Source organism: Anopheles moucheti, chromosome 2, assembly GCF_943734755.1.
Source record: "Anopheles moucheti chromosome 2, idAnoMoucSN_F20_07, whole genome shotgun sequence".
In the NCBI taxonomy this organism is placed as follows: domain Eukaryota; kingdom Metazoa; phylum Arthropoda; class Insecta; order Diptera; family Culicidae; genus Anopheles; species Anopheles moucheti.
Genome location: NC_069140.1, coordinates 82,472,546 through 82,493,697, shown reverse-complemented (window position 1 = coordinate 82,493,697; position 21,152 = coordinate 82,472,546). Strand labels below are relative to the sequence as shown.

At 43.2% G+C, this 21,152-nt stretch overlaps 1 protein-coding gene across 1 annotated transcript; it reads left to right on the top strand.

The window, feature by feature from the left end:
• Positions 1-406: 406 nt before the first annotated feature.
• On the top strand, positions 407-19,613 carry LOC128310471 (hemicentin-1). The gene is made up of 17 exons (XM_053047118.1): positions 407-503; positions 1,825-2,195; positions 5,786-6,109; positions 6,188-6,355; positions 6,419-6,577; positions 8,546-8,622; positions 8,686-8,784; positions 8,866-9,025; positions 9,151-9,441; positions 9,517-10,334; positions 10,414-10,543; positions 10,616-10,870; positions 10,947-11,207; positions 12,600-12,740; positions 16,588-16,682; positions 18,068-18,862; positions 18,954-19,613. The coding sequence occupies exons 2-17, from the start codon at positions 2,132-2,134 to the stop codon at positions 19,611-19,613; spliced, it is 4,497 nt and encodes a 1,498-aa protein (XP_052903078.1). The 5' UTR covers positions 407-503; positions 1,825-2,131.
• Positions 19,614-21,152: the final 1,539 nt, after the last annotated feature.

Below are 21,152 nucleotides of genomic sequence, written 5' to 3'. Positions count from 1 at the left end.
CGCATCTGTCACTTGGGTACAAGCAAGAATATTAGTTGATGTCATTTACATGCAATGGCTGTCTCTTGCCACTCCACTCACTAAGTAGACTAATGCTGTACGATTAGTATCTACGTTTTCGAGGGAAGAAGAAGAGGAGGAAGAAGAAAGAAATGAGACGAAAACATTAGCAATACCAGAACAAGTGTCTAATTCTACTCAAAAACCCGAGAGAGTGAGAGAGAAAAAGAGCGACAGAGACGATGGGAGACAGTGAATTCGTAATCGAAAGGAAACCCCTCTCACTCTCATCACCTGCACGCTCGTGTGTGTGGGTGTACGTGTGTTTACATGTGTGTGTGTGTGTGTGCGTGCGTAAGGTCAAAGAAATTCCTGGTGTTTTGTGGCCTCCTGCTTAGTAGTGTGTCGGGAAACCTTACAACTGTACCACGGCGCACAGCGCAGCGAACGAAGCAACGACAAACGAACGATCAGCCCATCATACGTTGGGACCTGTCGAGAAGGTTGGTTCGGCTACGATTGCCGATGTTTGTGGCCGACGTTCCATCGCCACCGCGAGCCTCAAAGTCCGACGTTCTGATGTGGGCCAAATGGAAATTTGATACTCGGTATTACGAGCGGAAGTGTGGCCACATTCTTGATCGTGATCGTGTGTTAGTGACTTGTCTGTGGTGAGGGAAGTGAACTCCGGTGACTTATGGGCCGATCCTGACCGTAGCAAAAAAGGGATAAAAGAAAAACAATGTGGTTTTTGACAGGTGCGAATGTTATTGTTGAGGCAGGTTGACAAACAGACGTATGGTGGTGCTAAGGGTGATGGTGAAGGGATATTGGAAGGAAATGCACGTGCATCGGGAAATCAATTTTCCAGTGACCGTGAGGCTATAAACACATCTGGCGCTACCAAACGAATAGTTCGAATCCGCGAACCTCGTCCAGCTTCGATGATGCGGAGCTGAAATACAAATAGCAACAACGAAAAAAAAAAAAAAAGAAATGAAGCACACAACGGCAAAGAAAATTTTCCTTTACATTTTTCCTCGCCCGTCTATCCTTGTGTGTGCGCGTGTATGTGTGAATAATGTGTGTGTGAGTGTGTGTCGCTATAAAATTGGGTGAAAATTGGGAGCCAGTATCTCTACGGTGTATGCGGTACGAAATTTTGCCCGTTTGCGCGAGAGAACAAAATTTTCCCGACTTTTCCTATCCATTCATCGGAGCGTGGGGTGGGAGAAAAGCAAACCCCCCCCCCCCCGAAATTGTGTCCGAACATTTCGATTCTGAATCATTGTTGTGTGTGTGTGCTGTTTTGTGTGCTACCGTACCTTTTAATTGTAATTTGTTCCCCAATATGAAACGAATACGCTATAAAGGTTTCGTTGCGTTACGAATTCGAAGAGCGCGCGCGAGCGAGAGAGTGTGAGTGAGTGAGAAAAGTGAACGGGATGAGAAATGAGCAAAAGGAAAATCACACTGCAATCGCGATGGGAGAGTGCCCCCCACAATCTCAATGCATTCATCAGAACATTATCCTTTTCGGAACGGAATTTATTTCATTCGATTTGTCATGCCCCCGCCCTTCCCCTTGTTGCTTCCCCCTTGCCCCATCAGTGTTTGCCACATTGCCACATTGGATCCTTGAAATTGGTTTTTTCCACCCATTTTTCCCCGCAGCCAAATCAAAACATACCCAACCATCGGTCACCATCTGTGGATGGCTCGTTATATGAGGGGGTGGGGGGGCCCGGACCGATTTGTGATAATTTATTTATTTTCTGTCATCTTTTTTTTATTTGTTGGCTCTCTCTCCCGTCGGTCTGGCAGCCGCCGGTCGCTGCTAACGGCTGATTATTTTTAGGAATGACAAACTACTGCTACAATAATTACCACGACGAGCGCAGCAACTACTACCATTACGGTCCACTACTGCTCAACCATCAACTGCAGCAACATCATCAGCAATAATAGCCCGCTTTTCCTAATCGTCTACGTGCGCGTGTGTGCGGAAACAATAGTGTGTGTGTGTGTGTGTGGTTGTGCGTGGAAATCACGGCGCAGTGGTGCAGTCGCGCGCGCATAGATGTATTTATTTGTTATAGATTAAATATTTGAATTTGAATAGTTGGTAGATATGAATAGTATTGTTATACTGAGTTTATGGATACTCCTGCACATTAGCAATACATCTTGTCAAGGTAAGTACACGCTCCCACTATATTAACGCTTTAATCGCTTGTTGTTCTCGTCTAGACTTGGTAGTCCCTTTTTCGTTCTTTCGTATCTAAATCCGTCTAGGAATTGCTGGAGAAAACTTCACGTCTACTATAGTATTTACTGAGTTTTAATGAAATGAGAATTCAAACTCCATATGAACTCCATCTACGAGAGTAGTTGAGAATAGAGAGATTACGTCTGGGAACTGTTGAATTTAGTCCTCAAATATCTTGGAAGTAATTGAGTCCACTCCATCTCCTATCCAGTTTTCTCCAGATGGTCAGAATTATTGGAAATTTAGTCGAGAGAGACATGCAATCGCACGACTTCATTCGTCTTTAGACAAGAGATGCTAGTAGACAAGAAAATAAGTCTTGGTCCAAAATGTCCTGAGCTGAATTCTCGTTGAAGAATGATCACCAGCAATTCAGCATTTCAGCAATTGTGATCACCTGAGTGAGTGTCTTTCATAATACTTAGGTACCTTGAGTCGTACGACTTTATTAGTCTCTAATCAAGAAAAAGACATACTACTGGAAATGGAATTCTTGAGAAAGTATTCAGTACTTCAGTATTTCAGATATTCCAGTAAGTAACAACAACTTAAGCTAAGTAGTTGTATGTTTCATTATTCTGAGACTGTTTTCGTATCAATTCTTGACCTTCAAACGTTAACATATAATCGAGTTTGTTGAGTTGATCCCACTGGATACACAGCATCAGCTTTGAACCAAGGATTTTTCATGAATGTCTTGATAGACTTCGTGGCTATTTCTAATTAAGGTTAACGTAAAAAGATGATATTTACTCATTCTCAGATTGCAACGCAAACAGAAAACCTTAATGCTGAATCAGTTTCCAGCTTTGTAGGTGGAACTGTAAACCTTTTCAATCTTCCCAAATTATACTTGTGAGTAAAAGTAATGATGAGGGTTTTTGTATCAGATATTGAAATGAAGTTTGTGGTGTGTCCGGTTTGACACTGATTACTAATTAACGGTGCCTACGCCATCTATTGTAAAAGGGCGGAAACTAACCACATAGTAAAAGATATGCCACAATGCCACCATTCGCTCTAAGCTTATTTTTACACCGATGGAGTGTGTTTCGCTTGAAAAAATAATAACAATTGGTGCATAATATTACAACATTAGCAACTAGCTTACAATACAAAAAAACGTTCTGAATAAAGGGAGAACTTCCCAAAAGAACAGTGACAGGTGAAAGTTTGTATGATAATTCCCCTCTCCCCCATCAAAAACAGCCACTCAGTTGGGCAATGAACAGTTATGATCACATCACATTATTCACCCTCGGGTTTTTAATGACCCGAGTGTGTTCTTACAACCTGTTTACACCGGTACCGTAGTACCCCCCGAAAAAGGGCATCTCCCTCGGGAACAGTAAAGCGAACGGAGAGTCCTGAGTCAACGTCCAGGAACCTTGCCCCGTTTCTTCGCCTAGATCGAGTACGAGGGTGTACCATTTACCGTCCGGTAGTTAATTATTTGAACTGTGGCAGTAAAAGGTGTCGTGGAAAATAAAACTCGACACAGCGTCGGGCATGAGCCACTAATGTCAAGAGGGTCCAATCGAGTGTGTTGCATGGTGCAATTGAGACCGGCCTGCTGAGATGGTGTTCCTGCGTTACCATGGGGTAAAACGGGCAGGCAACAAACACACAGCCGCTCGGTGATCGGTGAAGCATAAACGCTCTCTCTCCCGCCCTCAATGCCTCAACTGCCGCTTGTTGCTAATGCTAATGCTAACGGTGGGAACTTGGGCGACGCTTTTGCGTGACCCAACGCGAGCACGTCTTAACGAGAGGGTGCTCGTTTCATAGTTTGGTACGCCCGCTAGCAAACAAAACCACCAAAGGAAAGCAAAAAAAAAAGAAAAGCTATGCAAGAAAAGAAAAACCAACCCTAGTGGGTGGGACCGGCGTTGGAAAAGCTCCCATCATTGCATTGTCTTTCGGGCTGGCTTAAATCTAGCCGTTGCCGTTGGATCAGTTTTGTGCAGAGATCCGGATACGCTGGAATACCTTAGCGCTGGAGCGCTCGTTGGAGCAGGATGTGGGCAAACTAATGAGTAACGCAAACCAGAATTAAGATCACCTTGGAACAAAAAACGACGACGACGACAAAACAAACGTTTGTTGTGTAGGGCGAAAACACATCGATTTCCGGTACATCGGCGGAAAGGTATTATTCCAGGAAAGGCGTATTAGGCACATGAGAATTTGCGTTGTGACAATTGCCCCATTGGTAGCGCATACGCAGTTGCAGCAATGTGTGCTAATAAATTCTGTCCCACTCCCAATCGGCCGTCGGGGTGATGTGAGAATTAGAAATGGGAACACACACACACACACACCCACATGTGCACACATACGTGCGCCATTACCATTACCACTGGGGAGTCATACTTTCCATGGAAATTACTCGCCAGCTTTCCCTTTTGTTTTCCCAATGCGGGGGGGCTGATGGATCCGCGTGGTCGAAGGGGTTGAAGTTCCGCTTCCGCTTTGAAGTTTTCCAGCTGCTTCCGGGGGCCCGGGGCGGAAGTTTGTCTAAAACTGGGCTTTAATCATCTGGTGGCGTTGGGGCGGTTATCCGAGCGGGGGTTTGTTTGCATGTTAGCAGTCGAAAATTTTTGGGGCGGATGTTTGGAGCGTGGAGTTTGGAGCCACTCGGCACTACGTGATCCGATACCTGGTTCCCCCCCCCCCCCCCCCCCTCCGGGACATGTCAGCTGCGCTTGGCTGACGTTTGCTGGAGGTGATGTGAGAAAAACGAAGTGTGCTCTTGACAGGTTTTTTGCCCCCCCCATGCTATATTCTGGAGATTGCTAATGCCATTAGACATCCTGCACATGGCCCACTACCTTCTGGTGTTTAGGTGGGAGGTGTAAAGAATGAGCCTTAATCACGTTCACCAGCTCCGGCATGTCTTTTCATCCCTCCCAGCACGGAGAACTTACCTTTTTGTGTGGATGCGACAACTGAACGGCAATCCACCCGTGGTGTCTGGTGCGCCGTTGACGAAAGCGAAACCAACGCCAACAATGTTGACAAGTCGGCGAGACCTGAACAGGGGCTCGTATTACGCGAGCCGAATGTGGAGCCCGTGGCATAATTTTTGATATCCTTCAAGAATACTGCTTTGCTGAAGGAGTTGTTGCCGCTCCGTGCTCCGAGGAGGTTGGTGGGTTTGGGCTGCATGTGTTTGGTTACCGCTGGCACTTGACGTGATGTTATTAATGCGGCGCGTTAAGGCAACTCCTGAGACGAGTCCGGTCCAGGTGGAAGGTCTCGGTTATTGCCCCAGGCGGCATCGGCCGCTGAAGTACTTAGCGAGTCTTACTCGAACTGTCTCTTACGCTGGAATAGACTGTGTTATTCGAGAACTGAAAAGCTACACCAGATAAACATATCCACTCGTCCCAAATCGTGTCACCTACGCGACTCTTCTCAGCGAACCCTGCTCCTTTTTTTTGTTTGACATGCAATGATATCGATAATATATTAACCCCACGCGGTGCCTTCCATTACCATTTTTCTTTTTTGCAGATGAAAAAATATCCGTTTTAAGGGGCGAAAAGGTGGAGCTGGCCTGCCCGATCGATATAGCGACCTGCGGCGAGCTGCACTCGCTGAAATGGTTCAAGGGAACCGAACGGATAGCGGTCGTGTCCGGTGATGGCGAGGTGGCCAAAGTCGAGGGCAGCTACAACGATCGGCTCTCGCTGTCGCACGAGGCACAGACGAGCCGGCTCATTTTCCGCAGCGTTGAGATAGCGGACGAAGATACATATCTGTGCGAGACGACGTTTCTCGAACCGTCGGAGCTGTGTGAAAATTCGGGCGCGTACAGCGTGGCACTAAACGTCTACGGTAGGTCACCTCCGATGCTCGGATATTGTTGCAAATGTTGCATTTAATTCTTTTTGCTTTTGGTTCTGATTGTTACAGCCGTACCATCGGTCATTACGCTGCAGGATGGCAATAGGAATAGTATTAAAAACGGTTCCCACATTGGACCGATGCGCGAAGGGCAGGACCTGCAGGTCGTTTGCGAGGTATACGGTGCCCGTCCCGAGCCTGTGATAAGTTGGCATCGATCTGGTCGGGTTATTCGAGGTAAGTGAGGGATCCAAATACATCCGCACATCACCAGGCTAACGAGGGCTCCCCGTTTTGCAGACAACCTGGTTGTGGAGGAACACAACGGACTGTACACGGTCAAGTCAACATTGTCGCTCACGCTATCGCGCCAGGAGCTGGGCGCAACGTACAACTGTCGCGTGGAGATGAAGGATCTTCACCTATCCGTCGACAACCAGTTCCACATCGATTTGCAAGGTGAGTACATCGGCAGTGGAGTGAATGTAACAGGTGGGCTGATAATTGTTTGACCCAAGACACTAAAACTTCTCAATTTTCAATTTTCAATCAATTCTTTTCAAAGATAATACACCGATTTTAGCAATCTTTCAATTGTTCGATACCATTTTTGTAGTAGTATTTGCCACTTGCCTCAAAAAATGCCTCAGTTTCGGCGATCACCTCTCAATCCCACGAAGATTTCTTACCATCGAGCATCCTTTTGTGATCTGAGAAATGGAAATTGTCGCTGAGGGCCAATATCTGGCCAATACGGTGTGTAGGGAAGCAATTCGAGGCCTAATTCATGATTTTTTACCATTGTTTTCACTGATTTGTGAAAATTTGGTGCATTGTCTTGATGAAACAGACCTTTTTTTCTTCAAATGTGGCCGTTTTTTTGGCGATTTCGTCCTTTAAACGCTCCAATAACTTTATTTAGTAGTCGCTGTTGATGGTATTTCCTTTCTCAAGAAAGTCGATGAAGATTATTCTTTGCAAATCCCAAAAAACTGACGCCATAACCTTGCCAGCTGATTGTTGCGTTTTCCCCCGCTTTGGAGCAGGTTCATCGAGTCCAGTCCGCTCGGATGACTGTCTTTTGGACTTTGGAGTGAAGTGGAGAAGCAAAGACTAATCCATGAACACATATTGACGCAAAAACTCGGATTTATTTCGCTCAAACAGCTCCAAACACTACTCAGAATCATCAACTCCTTGTTGTTTTTGGTTAAATGTAAGCTCGCGCGGCCAACACGTTCCTGAGACATCTTTAGGGTGTCAGCTATCTCGATTAACTTCACATTACGGTTGCTTTTAATAATTTTGTGGATTTTTAATGTTTTTGTCTGTAACCACCTCTTTTGGGCTTCCACTGTGTTCACCGTCCCCAGGGCTCATTTCATCACGTTTAAATTTAGCATACCAATATTTGATGGTCGATTTTGGTGGAGCAGTGTCCAAAAACTCTTCATCCAGCCAATTTTTGGCTTCAACTGTATTTTTCCCCTTCAAAAAGCAATGCTTTATCATCACGCGAAATTCCTTCTTTTCCATGATTACTCAAAGCACAAAAGTTGCGTCACACAAAATGCTCTAGCCTACTAGGTTATTGTCCGAGTTGCTGTCGTTTGAAGATTGGTACAAAACTAAATATGATATAGACTTGCCGTTTGTTGGATGATCACGCGAAGGTATGATCACCCAGGAGAGACTCTCGCGTAAATCTCAGCTAGAAGTGGAAGCGCTCAAATCGTTCGGGTCGAGCAAGTAGGCTTTTTTCCTGGCAAGCAGAATCAGTTCCCCAGCAGACCTTTATCCAATTCGATTGCAAACACAGCGACTCGAATAAGCACCAATCACGGTTTAAGTTGCAAGTACAAGTGAGTTTATTTAACAAATTTTCCTGCTTATATAGTAACAATGTGTCTTGAAAGTTTTAAAGCGCAAATGAGATGGAAGAATTAGAATGAGATAGAAACTTTCATCTCGTTATTTATCACTATTGCCTTTTTTACCTAAACGAGGTTTACATGAAATCAGGTATGCCATTTTATTGCACCTCGCTAGTTCGTATTATTTGCGCTCGCTAAGCCCTATTTTCGCTTATTAGTTCAGGTGTTACCTGATTACCTTTATCTGGCGCGCTAGCTGACCTACGAATCCTTGGGTATTTTATGACATTACCCTAATGGTTGTAATGTTTCCTTACGTGTGTTATTCCACACCTTACGACCACGCTTGGGCGTCGGACTTTATTGGTATTTTATCTACGTTTTGTCTACGCGCTAGTCCTTTCCTGTTTTCTACGTTTCTTTACGTTTACCTTTTCCGATGCAGGTACGCTCGCTCGATTTACGTTCGCGTTCGTAACATGTGTGTTAGGCCAAACAATTATCAGCCGACCTGTTAAGATATTCCTAACGATCTTTTCCTCCCCCCAAACAGTACGACCCACCAAGATCAACTTATCCGGTGTCGAACATCACACGGTTCAAGGGACAAAGGTTTTGCTTCAGTGTCAGGTAACTTCGCATCTCAGAATAAGACGTGACGACTCCTCTACAAAGCGTTCCCTCTCATTGCAGGTCAGCGGAGCAAGACCGGCAGCTAATATGACCTGGTACAATTCATCCAAGCTCATCACGGAGGAATCCAGTGAGATGACTTCAATTAATACCAAAACAGTGAGCAAATTCTTTAAGACACTTCGGGTTTAAAAAACAAAACACACACTTTCTAACCTCATTCTTGATGCTGTTTTGCAGTATCTTCAAAATGATGGAACGTTTGAAACGATCAGTCAGATGATCTTTACTGCAACGCGCTTCGAAAACGGTGCGTCGATGCGCTGCGAAGCCGACAACATTGTGATGCGTGAGGATCTGGACCGGCCACTGCACGACACCCTCACGCTGGAAGTGATGTGTAAGTGCTCCAATGTAGCCAATCGTACACACTAATATATGTCACTAATGTTTCGTCACCTCCATATTTATTTCGTTCCATTTGTGTTCGTTAATGTCGGGTTGCGTTTGTCCGGTACGCTGCAGATCCACCGGTGGTGTCCGTAAAGCCGGAAAACATCACCGTCAACGAGACGCAAGATTTTCTGATCTTCTGCGACTACGAGGCGAACCCGGCGTCGCTCGAGAGCGTGAAGTGGTACCGGAACAATCAGGAGATCAAGCTGAACAGCGTGCGTTACGAGGGTGGCAACCCGGAACAGACGGCACTGCTGATCAAGAATTCGACGCGGCACGACATCGGTGCCTACACCTGCGAGCTTTCGAACTCGATCGGGTTCGATGTGTCTGACAATGAAGTTTACGTTGATGTTATATGTACGTTCTAGTGGGGGGGGAGGGCTAGAGATACTTTAGCTAGAGTTTTGCTAATATGCCAATTTCTTGTTCCAGATAAACCGACGGTGATGTTAACGATGGACCCGGAAGCGCCTGTGGTTGAGAATGATCAGGCGAACATAACGCTGCTCTGCAACATTGTGGACGGCAATCCGATGCTCCTCACGAAGGTCCGCTGGTTCCTGGACGGGGAGTTCCTGAAGGAGCTGCCAGAGTGCGAGGAGGAAACGCTCGGCACGGACGAGAACCTGTGCGAGGTCGATCCGAGCAAGATGCTGCTGCAGAACGTGGGCCGAGAGTTCATCGGGAACTACTCGTGCGAAGGCTTCAATGCGGCCGGCTGGGGCGATGTGAGCGACGAGAACCCATTGGACATTTACTACGAGCCGGGCAACGCGTCCATGGTGCACTACCCGTACATTGCGATCAAGCGGCGCAGCGTGACGTTTAACTGCTCGATCGAGGATCGAGGAAATCCTGCTGCCAGCCGGTATCGTTGGTTGCGCGGTGGAAAACCGGTGCTGGATGTGGTCACACCGTCCTGGACGGTGGACCCGGTCGGGTTGGATTCGCGCACGACATTCTCCTGCTTTGCGTACAACGAGGGCGGCGAGGGGTATCCGGCGGAGGTGAATCTGGAAGTGCACGCACCGCCAGCGTTTATCCAAAAGTTGCAGCCCTACACGGGGGCCCTATTTTCGACGACCAACATGTCGCTGTCTTGCCGGGTGGAGTGTGTACCTTCGTGCACCATCTCGTGGTTTAAGGATGGAATTGGAATTGAGGAGAGTGATGAGCGGTACTACATCACCAACACGTATCTACCGTCGGAACCAGCGACGGGTGACTTCGAGAGTGCATACTCTGTGTTGGTAAGCTAAAGAGTTCATTGGAATATTGTTATTGCAGAAGAAGTTCCCAATTCTGACGTGATGTGTCTCCTAATTCTAGCATTTCAACATGTCCGCCTGGACGAATGGAATATTGGATCGGATTAAGGACAGCTCAAACTACTCGTGCGTGTCCACGAACAACTCTGCAGGACCGGGCGTTCGTAGTACAACTTATTTTGGTGTTGAATGTATGTAGTGACCCAGTGCTCTGTCTATCGGTTTGGAGCAGACGTTCATGACTACTTCTCTTTTTTCTGCAGATCCACCCGAAAACACGAGCCTTTCGAGCACAACCATTTCGGTGGAGGAGGGCAAAATTCCTCCGAAAATCGTTTGCTCCTCGCGGGCCTATCCCGAGCCCGCTTTTTACTGGGCACGCAACGGTGAGATTGTTGCCAAGGGTAGTGCGCTCATAGTGGACGAAGGTTTGAGACGCTCGGATGCCGGCAAGTACACCTGTACCGCATTCAACAAGCACGGAAACCATTCAACCGATGCGTACATCGACATCCATTGTAAGCTCGTTGTTTTCCGCGGGGAAGGGATGTGAAGCTAAGCTAGTGACCATTTTCTTTGATTGTCCCCTTGCAGATAAACCCACGTGTCAAATCATGCGGAAGGAGGTCGAGGACGAGGAGGTGCTGATCTGTGTTGCTACCGGCAGCCCGCGGGAGTCGGAGTTTGAGTGGAGCGTCAAGTACGCGAATGACAGTTTGCCGAGCCAGCGCATTAAGAGTGAGGCGTACGAGAGCTACCTGACGCTGGACGATGCCGTATCGGCGATGCGCATTTACGTGTGCGTTGCAAGCAATAACGTCGGCATGGGTACACCGTGCGAGATGGAGGTTGCCGGTAGGTAAAGCAATGCACAGTGGGCACTTTAGCACAACAATTGGGATAATAATCGTGAATTGCTCCTTTCATATAGTGTAGTTTGATTTTTCCGCTAGAGGGCGCCACTGAAACACCTTGTAATGAGTAATTTTATTGCTTTCAAATCGCGAATGAACCTCTAGGTCATATAGCGCGTATCGTAACTAATATGAACATTGTTTTCGCGATTTCTGTGAAATCTTCAAAGAAATAGTTAAAAAATGTTTGCATATTTTGTATGAAGTGCTTGATTGATTTTTCGATTCTTTAAAATCTTTCTTGCATGGGTTCATTACGAAAAATCGGTCTTAACATAATTATGAAAGAAGTTTAGAAAAGTAAACTGTTTTGATACAAAACAGTGTATTTCAATATTGGGTTAAAACCTAGTGAGTTTCAAAATTATTAATAATATAAGAAAGTTATTCAAAAAATGATTCAGTTACCATATTTCATAACGATTTTTGACTATTTACTTCAAGTTTTTATGAACAATATGAGCATATTTATCATATGTTTGTTTGTGGTTTGTTGAAAACCACATTTAATGAATTTTAATTTTGTTATATATCAAAATAATTTGGAATATTTTAAATTAGTCGAATGTAGTAAACAAATGGAGACGCCCAGTCGCTTATGCAGAAGAGCTTTTTTACGCAAAATTTAGATAATATTATTCTAACATATATATATAAGTATTATTATGCATATTTATCATTTGTATAGTTCTGGTTGGTTGATTTCGTTTTATTTTATGCTCTATTGCTTTAATTTTTGTTACTGATAACAATAATTTAGTAGTAAACGAATGGAGACGCCCAGTTGTTTATGCAGAAGAGCTTTTTTACGCAAAATTTGGATAATTATTAAAGAAACAAATTGTTATAAGGAATTAAGGACTATAACGTTGCATAATCTGAATTGACAGTTATCTGATTTCTGAAGTTTGGCTTGAAATGGCTTCCAAAATTGTGTCCAAACTGAAAGTGTTACATTATGTTCATCAGTTTCTTTATTCGCTTAGTGTTTTTGAGTATTTTAAGGTTTGGAGTTTTTAAAACTACACATTTATATAAAAAAAGGAATAATCTTTTAAATACTTGTGTGAAATTTGTTAATAAAATTGATGTGGTTTGAGATCGACTTTCTGAACTTTTTTGAATCAAAGTTTTATAAAACAAATACAAAAATACGTAACATTATAGTCAAGAAAAGTTAGAATTGTAAACAAGTGGCACTCGGGGTTAGTTTCATTTTCTAGTCTAGAAGCGATTTTGAGGTTTGATTTGCTTTCGCCATTCCCCTGCCCACTGTGCAATGGTGTGCGAAGAAGTGTGTGCAGCACAACTAACCTTCTACGTTACGTTGCAGGGTACGTCGCCTGGTGGCTTAAGGGGGATGTACTCACCCCGTACATTCTGATCGGGGCCGTGGCCGCACTGCTGCTCGCGGTCATCCTGGTCTGCATCATCATCATTTGCATCTGCCGAAGGAAGCGACGACAGGAGAAGTGTAAGTATAGGAAACGTAACCGTAAAAGCCTACACTACAACACACACACATGAAACAGATCCACATTGTTTAGTGATCGTAAAAACGAAAACCTCACAAACACAAACGGCAACGAATGTGAACAGGTAGTACGGCTTGGTTTTATGGTTTTTTCCAATGTTTACGTTGGTACGAAATTTGCAGTTTTTCTTAGGGCTTTGTTTCTTTTCCTATTTAAATTACTTACTACCTAATGTGTTAAAGGACTGGCCTTTGTTGGAGAAGGATTTCTTCGAATAGCTTTTGCTCGAAAAAGTCCTTCCCGACGAATGGTCAATCACGTGGAATGGTTCAGTCCCATCAGTCGAACGGGAAAATTGTACACCGGGCCAAACTGTTACTTCAAGAGCTGGCTGTACCGACTCACATTCCGGTTGACAGATGCCTGAAACCAAACCACAGCCAACTCGATTACCTTTAGCTCTAAATGTCCGAACCACTCTGACGGCAGTCGTATTTGATAGCGATTCTCAACAATTTGTGCTTTGTGCTCACTATCAACCATTTCCCACTAGTCAGTGTTTAGTGTAAAAAGTTTTCATTTGCCATCCCGGCACCCATTTTTTGGTCCACGTGTTCTGGCTGTTTCGTATACATTCACCACCATTATTTTACTTTTATTGTTGTAAATTTTGAACAATTTTGATTTTCCATTAACTTTTGTGCTGCATAAGCTTACCAAAGCAGTAAAGCGAACAAAAAAAAAAAGAAAGCGTTATATGCTGTTTGTCTTTCATCACTCTGTTAACGTTTCTTGTTTCGTTATGTTTATTACTCACACCGTTTGAACCTCACGGCCTTTCTGTGTTGTTTTTTTCTTCTCTTCTCCGTCATGTGTGGTTTCGTTTTTTCTCGATATTTCTTTTCATAAATGTTTGTTAACTTCTTTCTTACTAAAACTTTCAAACCTCGTTTACGTGCGCGCGCCTCTCACTAATAGCTTCTATGCACATGGAAGAAATCGAAGATGCCGAATTCTCATTTATGAAAGATCGCAGGTAAGAGGATTGGATTCCAACACACACATACACACAGTGGTATTATTACATTGGTATTTGCTTTGGTTTATTGGTTTGGTGCGTAGTTTGTAGTAATGATTGGTGCAGTTATCAGTAACGGTTGAACTAATCCGGGCGGCTCTATACGTGCCGGATCGGGTAGACGCTTACACTTGTGTATAGTTGTGCATGTTGGTGCATTGGTGTGTGTGTGAGAAAAGCGAAAAAGAAATTGGTGCTAACCAAGACAAAGGAGACCATGGTTCAAAGCTGCAGTCATCAACATCACCTAACAGTATCGAAAACCCCTGGCTAACACCAACGTTCACCATCGTCCTGTTCGTCCAAATCCTTTATATGTTTACAGTTGTGGCTTAATTTACTTCAGTATTATTTATTTAACTCTTTATTTGTACAATAAGATCGTACCATTTGGAGTTGGAGTTGTTAAATCGGTGAAAAAAGGATAGAATTTTGTATAATGGCGTTAGTTGGATACTTCAGGCGCAGGGTAATACAGTGGTAGACATGAATATATGGTTGTATAATATAATATATTTTCTCTCGGCATTCGCTCTAATACATTAGCGATCGTGTATTAAATCTTGCCAAAGATCGTTATCTATTATGGAGCCCTTATTAAGCTCTTATTAAGCCTAACTACGTGATAAAAATTAGTCTAATGGGGCTATTAATACATCGTTTCATTGAATCTGCTTATGATTCATCTGGCTATGATGCTTAAACACGTAATATTTTATATTCTTTTTCGGGGTAAAAATAAAATAACGGCTAATAATGCTAAGACTGATTTAAAAACGGTTCGGGAGGCTCCGGGGAAGGTAAATTCTTAATCACATCCTTAGATGTTTTGAATTCTTTTGTTTTAAAATCAAAACAAATAAGGGCTATGCCATTTACCCTTTCAACAATCTCTCTATCTACTTAGATTTAGATGATTAAAAATAGTATTCAGTCAAAGAAGTGAAATAAAATTCAATTTGAATAATGCAATCAATTAAACAATACTTGCTACAGATCCGAAGCATTTTTATGCAGTCGGTAAAAATCTACATAATTATTGGGAATATTCCCACAAATTCTTCGAGTAATCAAACTTATGCCAAATTATGCCTATTTCATGAACATGATTGATAAGGCAATTACCTGATTACTTATCGAGTACCTTATCGATTAAAGGAAGGCTCCCTTATACTTATTTCAGTCACTGTATGTGTTCATTTTGTGCTTAGTAAATCAAATGAACACATTAATCTTTCTAAATTAATCAAATCTTTACATAACCAAGTTATAAGAAATTAGAATTAGAAATAATATTAGAAAGAATCAGGAAAAAATATTAGATTGTTAAAACTAAATCAAGAAACATTTTGTTAGATAACTAAAAACACACAAAATAGCATAGAAATATAAACAAATCGATTGGGTGCATTTGCTGTACACTGTATCTGCCTTGCGAAAGGTGATTTATTTTCCGACAAACGGAAATCAATTATAAACCTTAAGAAGCATTTGGTGATGGAGGCAAGCTTCATTAGTTCCAGTAGATAGTTACCGGTGAGGGCTAAAGGCAGGTGGTAAAATGTATTGGTTCCGGTTCTCGGGGTTGGAATTCACCCGTCGCCGGTTTGCTCGTTTTGTTTCACCCATCACTAAACTCGCCCCACTTCTTCAGGTGTCTGCAACGGGAGACGGATGCTTCCGAGAACATCCGGCACTACGATCAGTCGCTCCGGTGGCGCATTCGACGATTTTTCCAAAAACGTAACAGTATCGATTTGTTGCGCATCTCCACGAGCAATGGTACAGTCGCTTGTTTGTTTGTTTTATTATTTCCCTTTTTCTTTACTTTTAACCTGCTTTTTGCGGTGTGTTTGTGTGTGAGTGTGAGTGCGAGTGCGTTTGTTTCCCTATTTTCCCTTTTGTTTCCCATGATCGTGTTGTTCTGTGTGCCCTTTTTCCCTTTACTCATTGAATTTCCCATCTTACCTCTTTTCCTTCTATTCTTCCTTCCTGTTTTATACTTATCAATTGTTATCTCATCTTTTCACATGTTTTTATCATGCTTTCTCGTTTTCTTTCGCTTGTTTTTCTTCATTTATTTCATGTTTTAATGCTGGTTAACATTTATTTGAAACAAAAAAATAACTTACTGCATTTGTCGCTGAAATGGTCCCCGCTTCCACGTGTTTGGAACTGTTTATTTACGTGTTCAGTTATTACGTATGTTAAAAAGCCACAAACCATACCCACCGAAGACCCGCCGTCCCTCACGTCCACTCCAGCAGCGGTCCACGATAACACCGTCGCGTCCAACACAACTACCATCGGCACCACCAGCACCCCAGCGGCCACCACGGCCCCAGCAGCGGCAGGAGCACCGGCACGGGGGGTCGATGGTGGAAATGCAAATGTACCGGAAGCTGGTACGGCTGTAGGCGGAGGTATGGAACAATCGCTGAACCATGTTGTTTTCCTTCCGGCTGTGTTTTTTTTCCTCTGTATTTTTAGCTTCTTTTAGCTGTTGCTTTGTTTTGATTGTTTGGTTGAAACCGCGCGCTCTCTTACGCGTCCCGATGATGGAGTTGCTGTTGCTTTACCGCTTCCTCCACCCCCCACCAGGTTCATTCTGAGGAAGAACATACATACATACCGACGATGATATATGACACACTTAAAACATTCTTTCCATAATGGGTTTTTTTTTGGGTTTCTTGGTTTGATCGGGACTAAACACTAACGTTCCGTTTTGTGATTGTTTCGTTTCATCTGGCGCGACGGCGGTACAGTTACTGGAGAATCATCGACTGCTGGCGGATCCCAGATCGAACCAGGAGAATATGAAAACCTACCGTTCCATGGATTGCAAACACCGCCGAAAAAGGTAGGAAATGAGATTGCGTGGTGTGTCGCCGTGTTTTGTTTGTTTATCGATTAAAACGCTCTTAATTTTTCACACGCTTAAGGGGAGATATGTACAGCCCGCACGAAGCTCGAGGACTCTCAGATATATTTGATAAAATTGTTTCAAATCTGCGCGCCAACAAATGGTTAAGTTACAACTCGAAGATCCACTCACGAGTTGTCCATTCTCAATCTAATTGGTTATCTAATTGGTCAGTTTGATTGAATTTTTGATTTTATTTTATATCCATGTTGGTCGAGGGCAACGCATTGGCTATTTATACTGGCTAAGAATATTCAGAAACGCTTCCGTAGGCTTGAATCTTTATCAAATGACCCAAATTTTCCTATTACCGTGAGAGTAAAGCACCTTCTTGGCCAGAAATATTCAATACCCAGAAGTTCTCTTAAACTAAAACAAACTTTTTAATTAATTAATATTGGTGTATTGGTATTGGGGCCAGTCTTCACACGAACGGGACGGTCCAAAATCCCATCCGAACCAATTCCCCCAGTAGCCAAGGACCGACTATCGTTACGCCTAGTCCTCCTATGGCCTAGTAGTAGAACGTTATGTCTACAAGCAGAATAATTATTAAACTTTTGAATAAACCTAGACGGGGTTTTTTGGGTTAAAAATGGATTTGTTTGTGTTCGTTTTCATGTAAAAATAAAGTATTCATGTAAATTTTTAGTTTTTTATATACTTTATTTATGACAAATTATACGCCATTTTGTACTATTAGAAACAGTAATTAGGATATTAGTACTACTTTTTGATTTTTGTAATTTCGATTAGAAACTTTTGATCAGAGTCATTTACATCAATCTGATGAATCCTCTCTTATAACATTCCAAAGATCCGTGATTTTGTACAATTTTAGTTTAGTGCCTTTATATCGATAGAAGCAACTTTATATAAATCGTAGAATTTTGAAATATAGTCAATTATTTTAACGATTTACTGGCAAGTAGGATTTAAGTTACTTCAATAAACAATTGAAGACAAATTTTGCAAGCATTTTTTTAATCTCGATAATAGAGACCTGGACTTAATTTGGTTTAATTATTCATGCACCTACGTGTATCTTAAACAGATTTACTCATCACAGAGGATAACTTTTCTCATGAAAACCCTTCCTATCCTTCCAAGTTCAGTAATTTTCCTGCGAAAAAATATTAATTTTCGAGCTGCTGAGTGCATATCTTCCCTTCAACATTACATATTTTTAGATTAATTGTTGACTTTTGTACAATATTTTGTGTTGTGTGACTTCTTACAACACCCCCTTGTGTGCGTGTGTATGTTTTTTTGTGTGTGTGTGTCCTATCTTTGTTACAATTGTTACACCCCAAAAACCCCAGGCAATGCTGTGTAAAACTAATCTCGCGCCATCGCTGAAGCATCATAACAAAACGCTCACCCCGTCCTGCTTTCCAACGCATCCGTACAACTACATCAACTATCAGAAGGACAGCCAGAAGGGTGGCCTGCAGGCCCCCCTGCACCCGACCCTCCAGCACGCGCCCGGTCTCCCACCGCCCCCGTCCGGTGAGCCGCCGAGTATGGACGATTCGTGTAAAGGGAGCAAGATGGCCGCCATGGCGGACAACAGTGACACGCTGTCCTCCCACAGCTTCACCATCGGTGGCACGCGGTCCACCAAGCGGGCCAGCGAGAAGAAGCTGATAGATCTGGAAACGGTAACACCGCTGTACGAGAACCTGACCGATTCGATACAGATCCATGAGGCGACGACACCGACACTGATTCCAACTGCTATGGGACCGCTCATTCCACCCGGGAAGCCACTCATACTGGAGGGACCGCACCAGGAACGGTACCGGATCAGTCTGAAGAAGCCGGGCCGGAAGGGTGGAAGTAGTCGCTCGAACAGTGCCGTCTCGAACAGCTACTACGACTGCATCAAGCCAATCCCGGCACCAAGACATCGGAAGTATGCCTCCACCAACTCGCTTGTATCGAAGACCCATTCCACTAGCGGACATGGCTTGAAACCGTACGGTGGTGGCAGTAGCACCCGGCTGGATCCGATCTACATGAACCTTCCGTTCGGTAATAAGGGACACGAATCGTCACTCCGGCTTCACTCGGACACGGAATCGGGCTCGGAGGGGCATCACCGGGGCATCAATGAGGTAAGCATTTTGTCGCCTAACCTTTTCTGTGTTCGTTTTGTGCAATACTAACGCGCCCCTTGTTTTGTGCATTACCCTTCGACCGGACCAGTACCCGGTGGCACACGATAATCACTATCTGGAGATAACGCAGCACCAGACGCGGATAGTGATCCCGCGGGAACTGTTCCCGGTGGATAGCCGCGAGCAGCAGGCCAAGATTAATCAGCTGCTCCGCAAGAGCGGCGCCCCGCCCGTACCGCCCGCCCTACTGGCCGCTTCGCCCAGCACCAACACACCTTCATCGTCATCCTCCAGCAGCACTAACAGCCGGCGCCACATTAAGCTGCCTTTACAGAAACATCATAGCTTTAATTTCCAGTCGTCGCAAACGGTCGAGGCAACCGTGCGCGATCTCAAGATCAAATCGCACTCGATCAGCTCGAAAACGTTGCGCGACTACCGGGGCAGCCATCAGCGGCAGGGCAATGGCACCGGCAGCAGCACACTGAACCACCATCATCAACATTCCCATCATGCCGGCATGCTTCACGAGCACGACAGCGAGAACGAGTACTACGACCAACAGGAACAGGAACAGCAGCAGCAGCAACAGCATCGCCATCGTGCGGCGTCTCACTTACCGTACGACACTAGCACCGTAGCCTTTAAACCCATAACTCCCGTGCCAACGAGTACTACAGCAATAATAACTACCACTAACAGAAAGTCGGTTAATATGTGTAATAATGACAAATTTGCAATCAAATAAAACAACAAAATCACCATCACCATCTTCTCTGACTTCAAAACTGGTCTCGGCCATGGCTTCGATTTCGTTGTGTGTGTGTGTGTTTGTTTGCATTACTAAATTAACTAAACCTTAAGCATGTGTCCGTATCAAGCATGGAACAAGACGAGCGACAGGAGAAAAAAGGCACAGTGTTCTGTGGTTATATGCTACATCAAACATCATAAAACATTTGAAACAAAATGAGACAACACACGAGACAATTTGATTTTGACAGTTTGACAGCTTTACCCCAAGGAGACAATAGAAGTGTAACGCTTGTAACGCTTTGAGTCGTCGATATCATTTCTGTTTACGATAGTTTATAGGGTTTATCAGTACAATTTAAGTTTCAAAAAAACGTTTCGAAAGAATCGTACGAACAATTCGGATCCGTTAACCCTCTTCAACACAGGAACTCTGTAAAATTCCAACTCAACTGTGTAAAATGTCGTGTAGGTTCTGCCACTGACTCACTAGATTTTTATACTGTTGGTTTTGATACTCCATTGTATTCCTTGTACATATTTTAGTTATTGCAATTATTTTACAACAACTTTTAAAACAGTTATGAAGAATAGAAACAATGAAAACAATTTCATTGGATCGATTGCAATGATCCGAGCAGGACAAGTATCGAAACACGAATATTAAACATAGAGTGAATCAGTGACAGAACAAAATGTTTACGTTGTAAAATGTAAATGTAAATGTATAAAGTTTGCGAAATGTTTTAAGCTGTTGACAGATAGTGTTACGTGGTTGAACTGGACTGAAAAACCCTGTATTGCCTCGGACGAACTAAATGAGATTAATGATAAATTAAATTACTGAAATCAAATTACTGAAATTAAACTACTGAGACCATTTTCGGTCTATTTTAACTGTGTTAGATTGAATTTTTTGAATAGTATGGTAATAGTATCTTTTTAAACCTTTTTTTTACAACAAACACAGTAATTTCCCTCATAACGAGTAGGAATACTTTGATGGCTTTTTCGCATAAGAAACATATCTAAATACTTAAAAAATCACCCAAAAATTAACGTGTATTAGAGAAATGATAAATTATTCAGTTTTGGTAATTTTCTTGAGGAAGTAATATTCTATATACGGGCTAGATATAAATATAGTACTCGATTTAACTTCTAAATTTATCATAGACCATAGAAGAATCCAAGGGTTTCTTTGAACAGTGACAGTTCCATGCAACAAGCAACATTTGACAGAGTTTTTATTCGAACACAGTCCTGTTTGTCGTAAATGTTCCATGTTTGATTGACACTAAACGGAGTTACTGACATTTAGGTAAAAAAATCTCTACACAACCCTGCAGCATATTCAAAATTCTACAAAAGGTAAGTGTGAAAAGAATGTTTTGTTTGTTTTCCGTATGGCTGCACTCTTAATAATCGCTTTGTGTGGTCGTCTGTTTTTATGCGCTTCGCGAAACAAACCAAACAAACAACAATTGCAGAATAAAAATTGTAATTTTAGCCTAAAACACTGAACTCCCTCGAC

Bases quoted from the DNA above. Each gene is read 5' to 3' on its own strand.
- LOC128310471 (XM_053047118.1), top strand. From the start codon at position 2,132: ATGAATAGTATTGTTATACTGAGTTTATGGATACTCCTGCACATTAGC. The intron at 8,785-8,865 runs GTGAGCAAATTC...GCTGTTTTGCAG, and splicing joins CTTCAATTAATACCAAAACA to TATCTTCAAAATGATGGAAC. The intron at 9,026-9,150 runs GTAAGTGCTCCA...GGTACGCTGCAG, and splicing joins CCTCACGCTGGAAGTGATGT to ATCCACCGGTGGTGTCCGTA.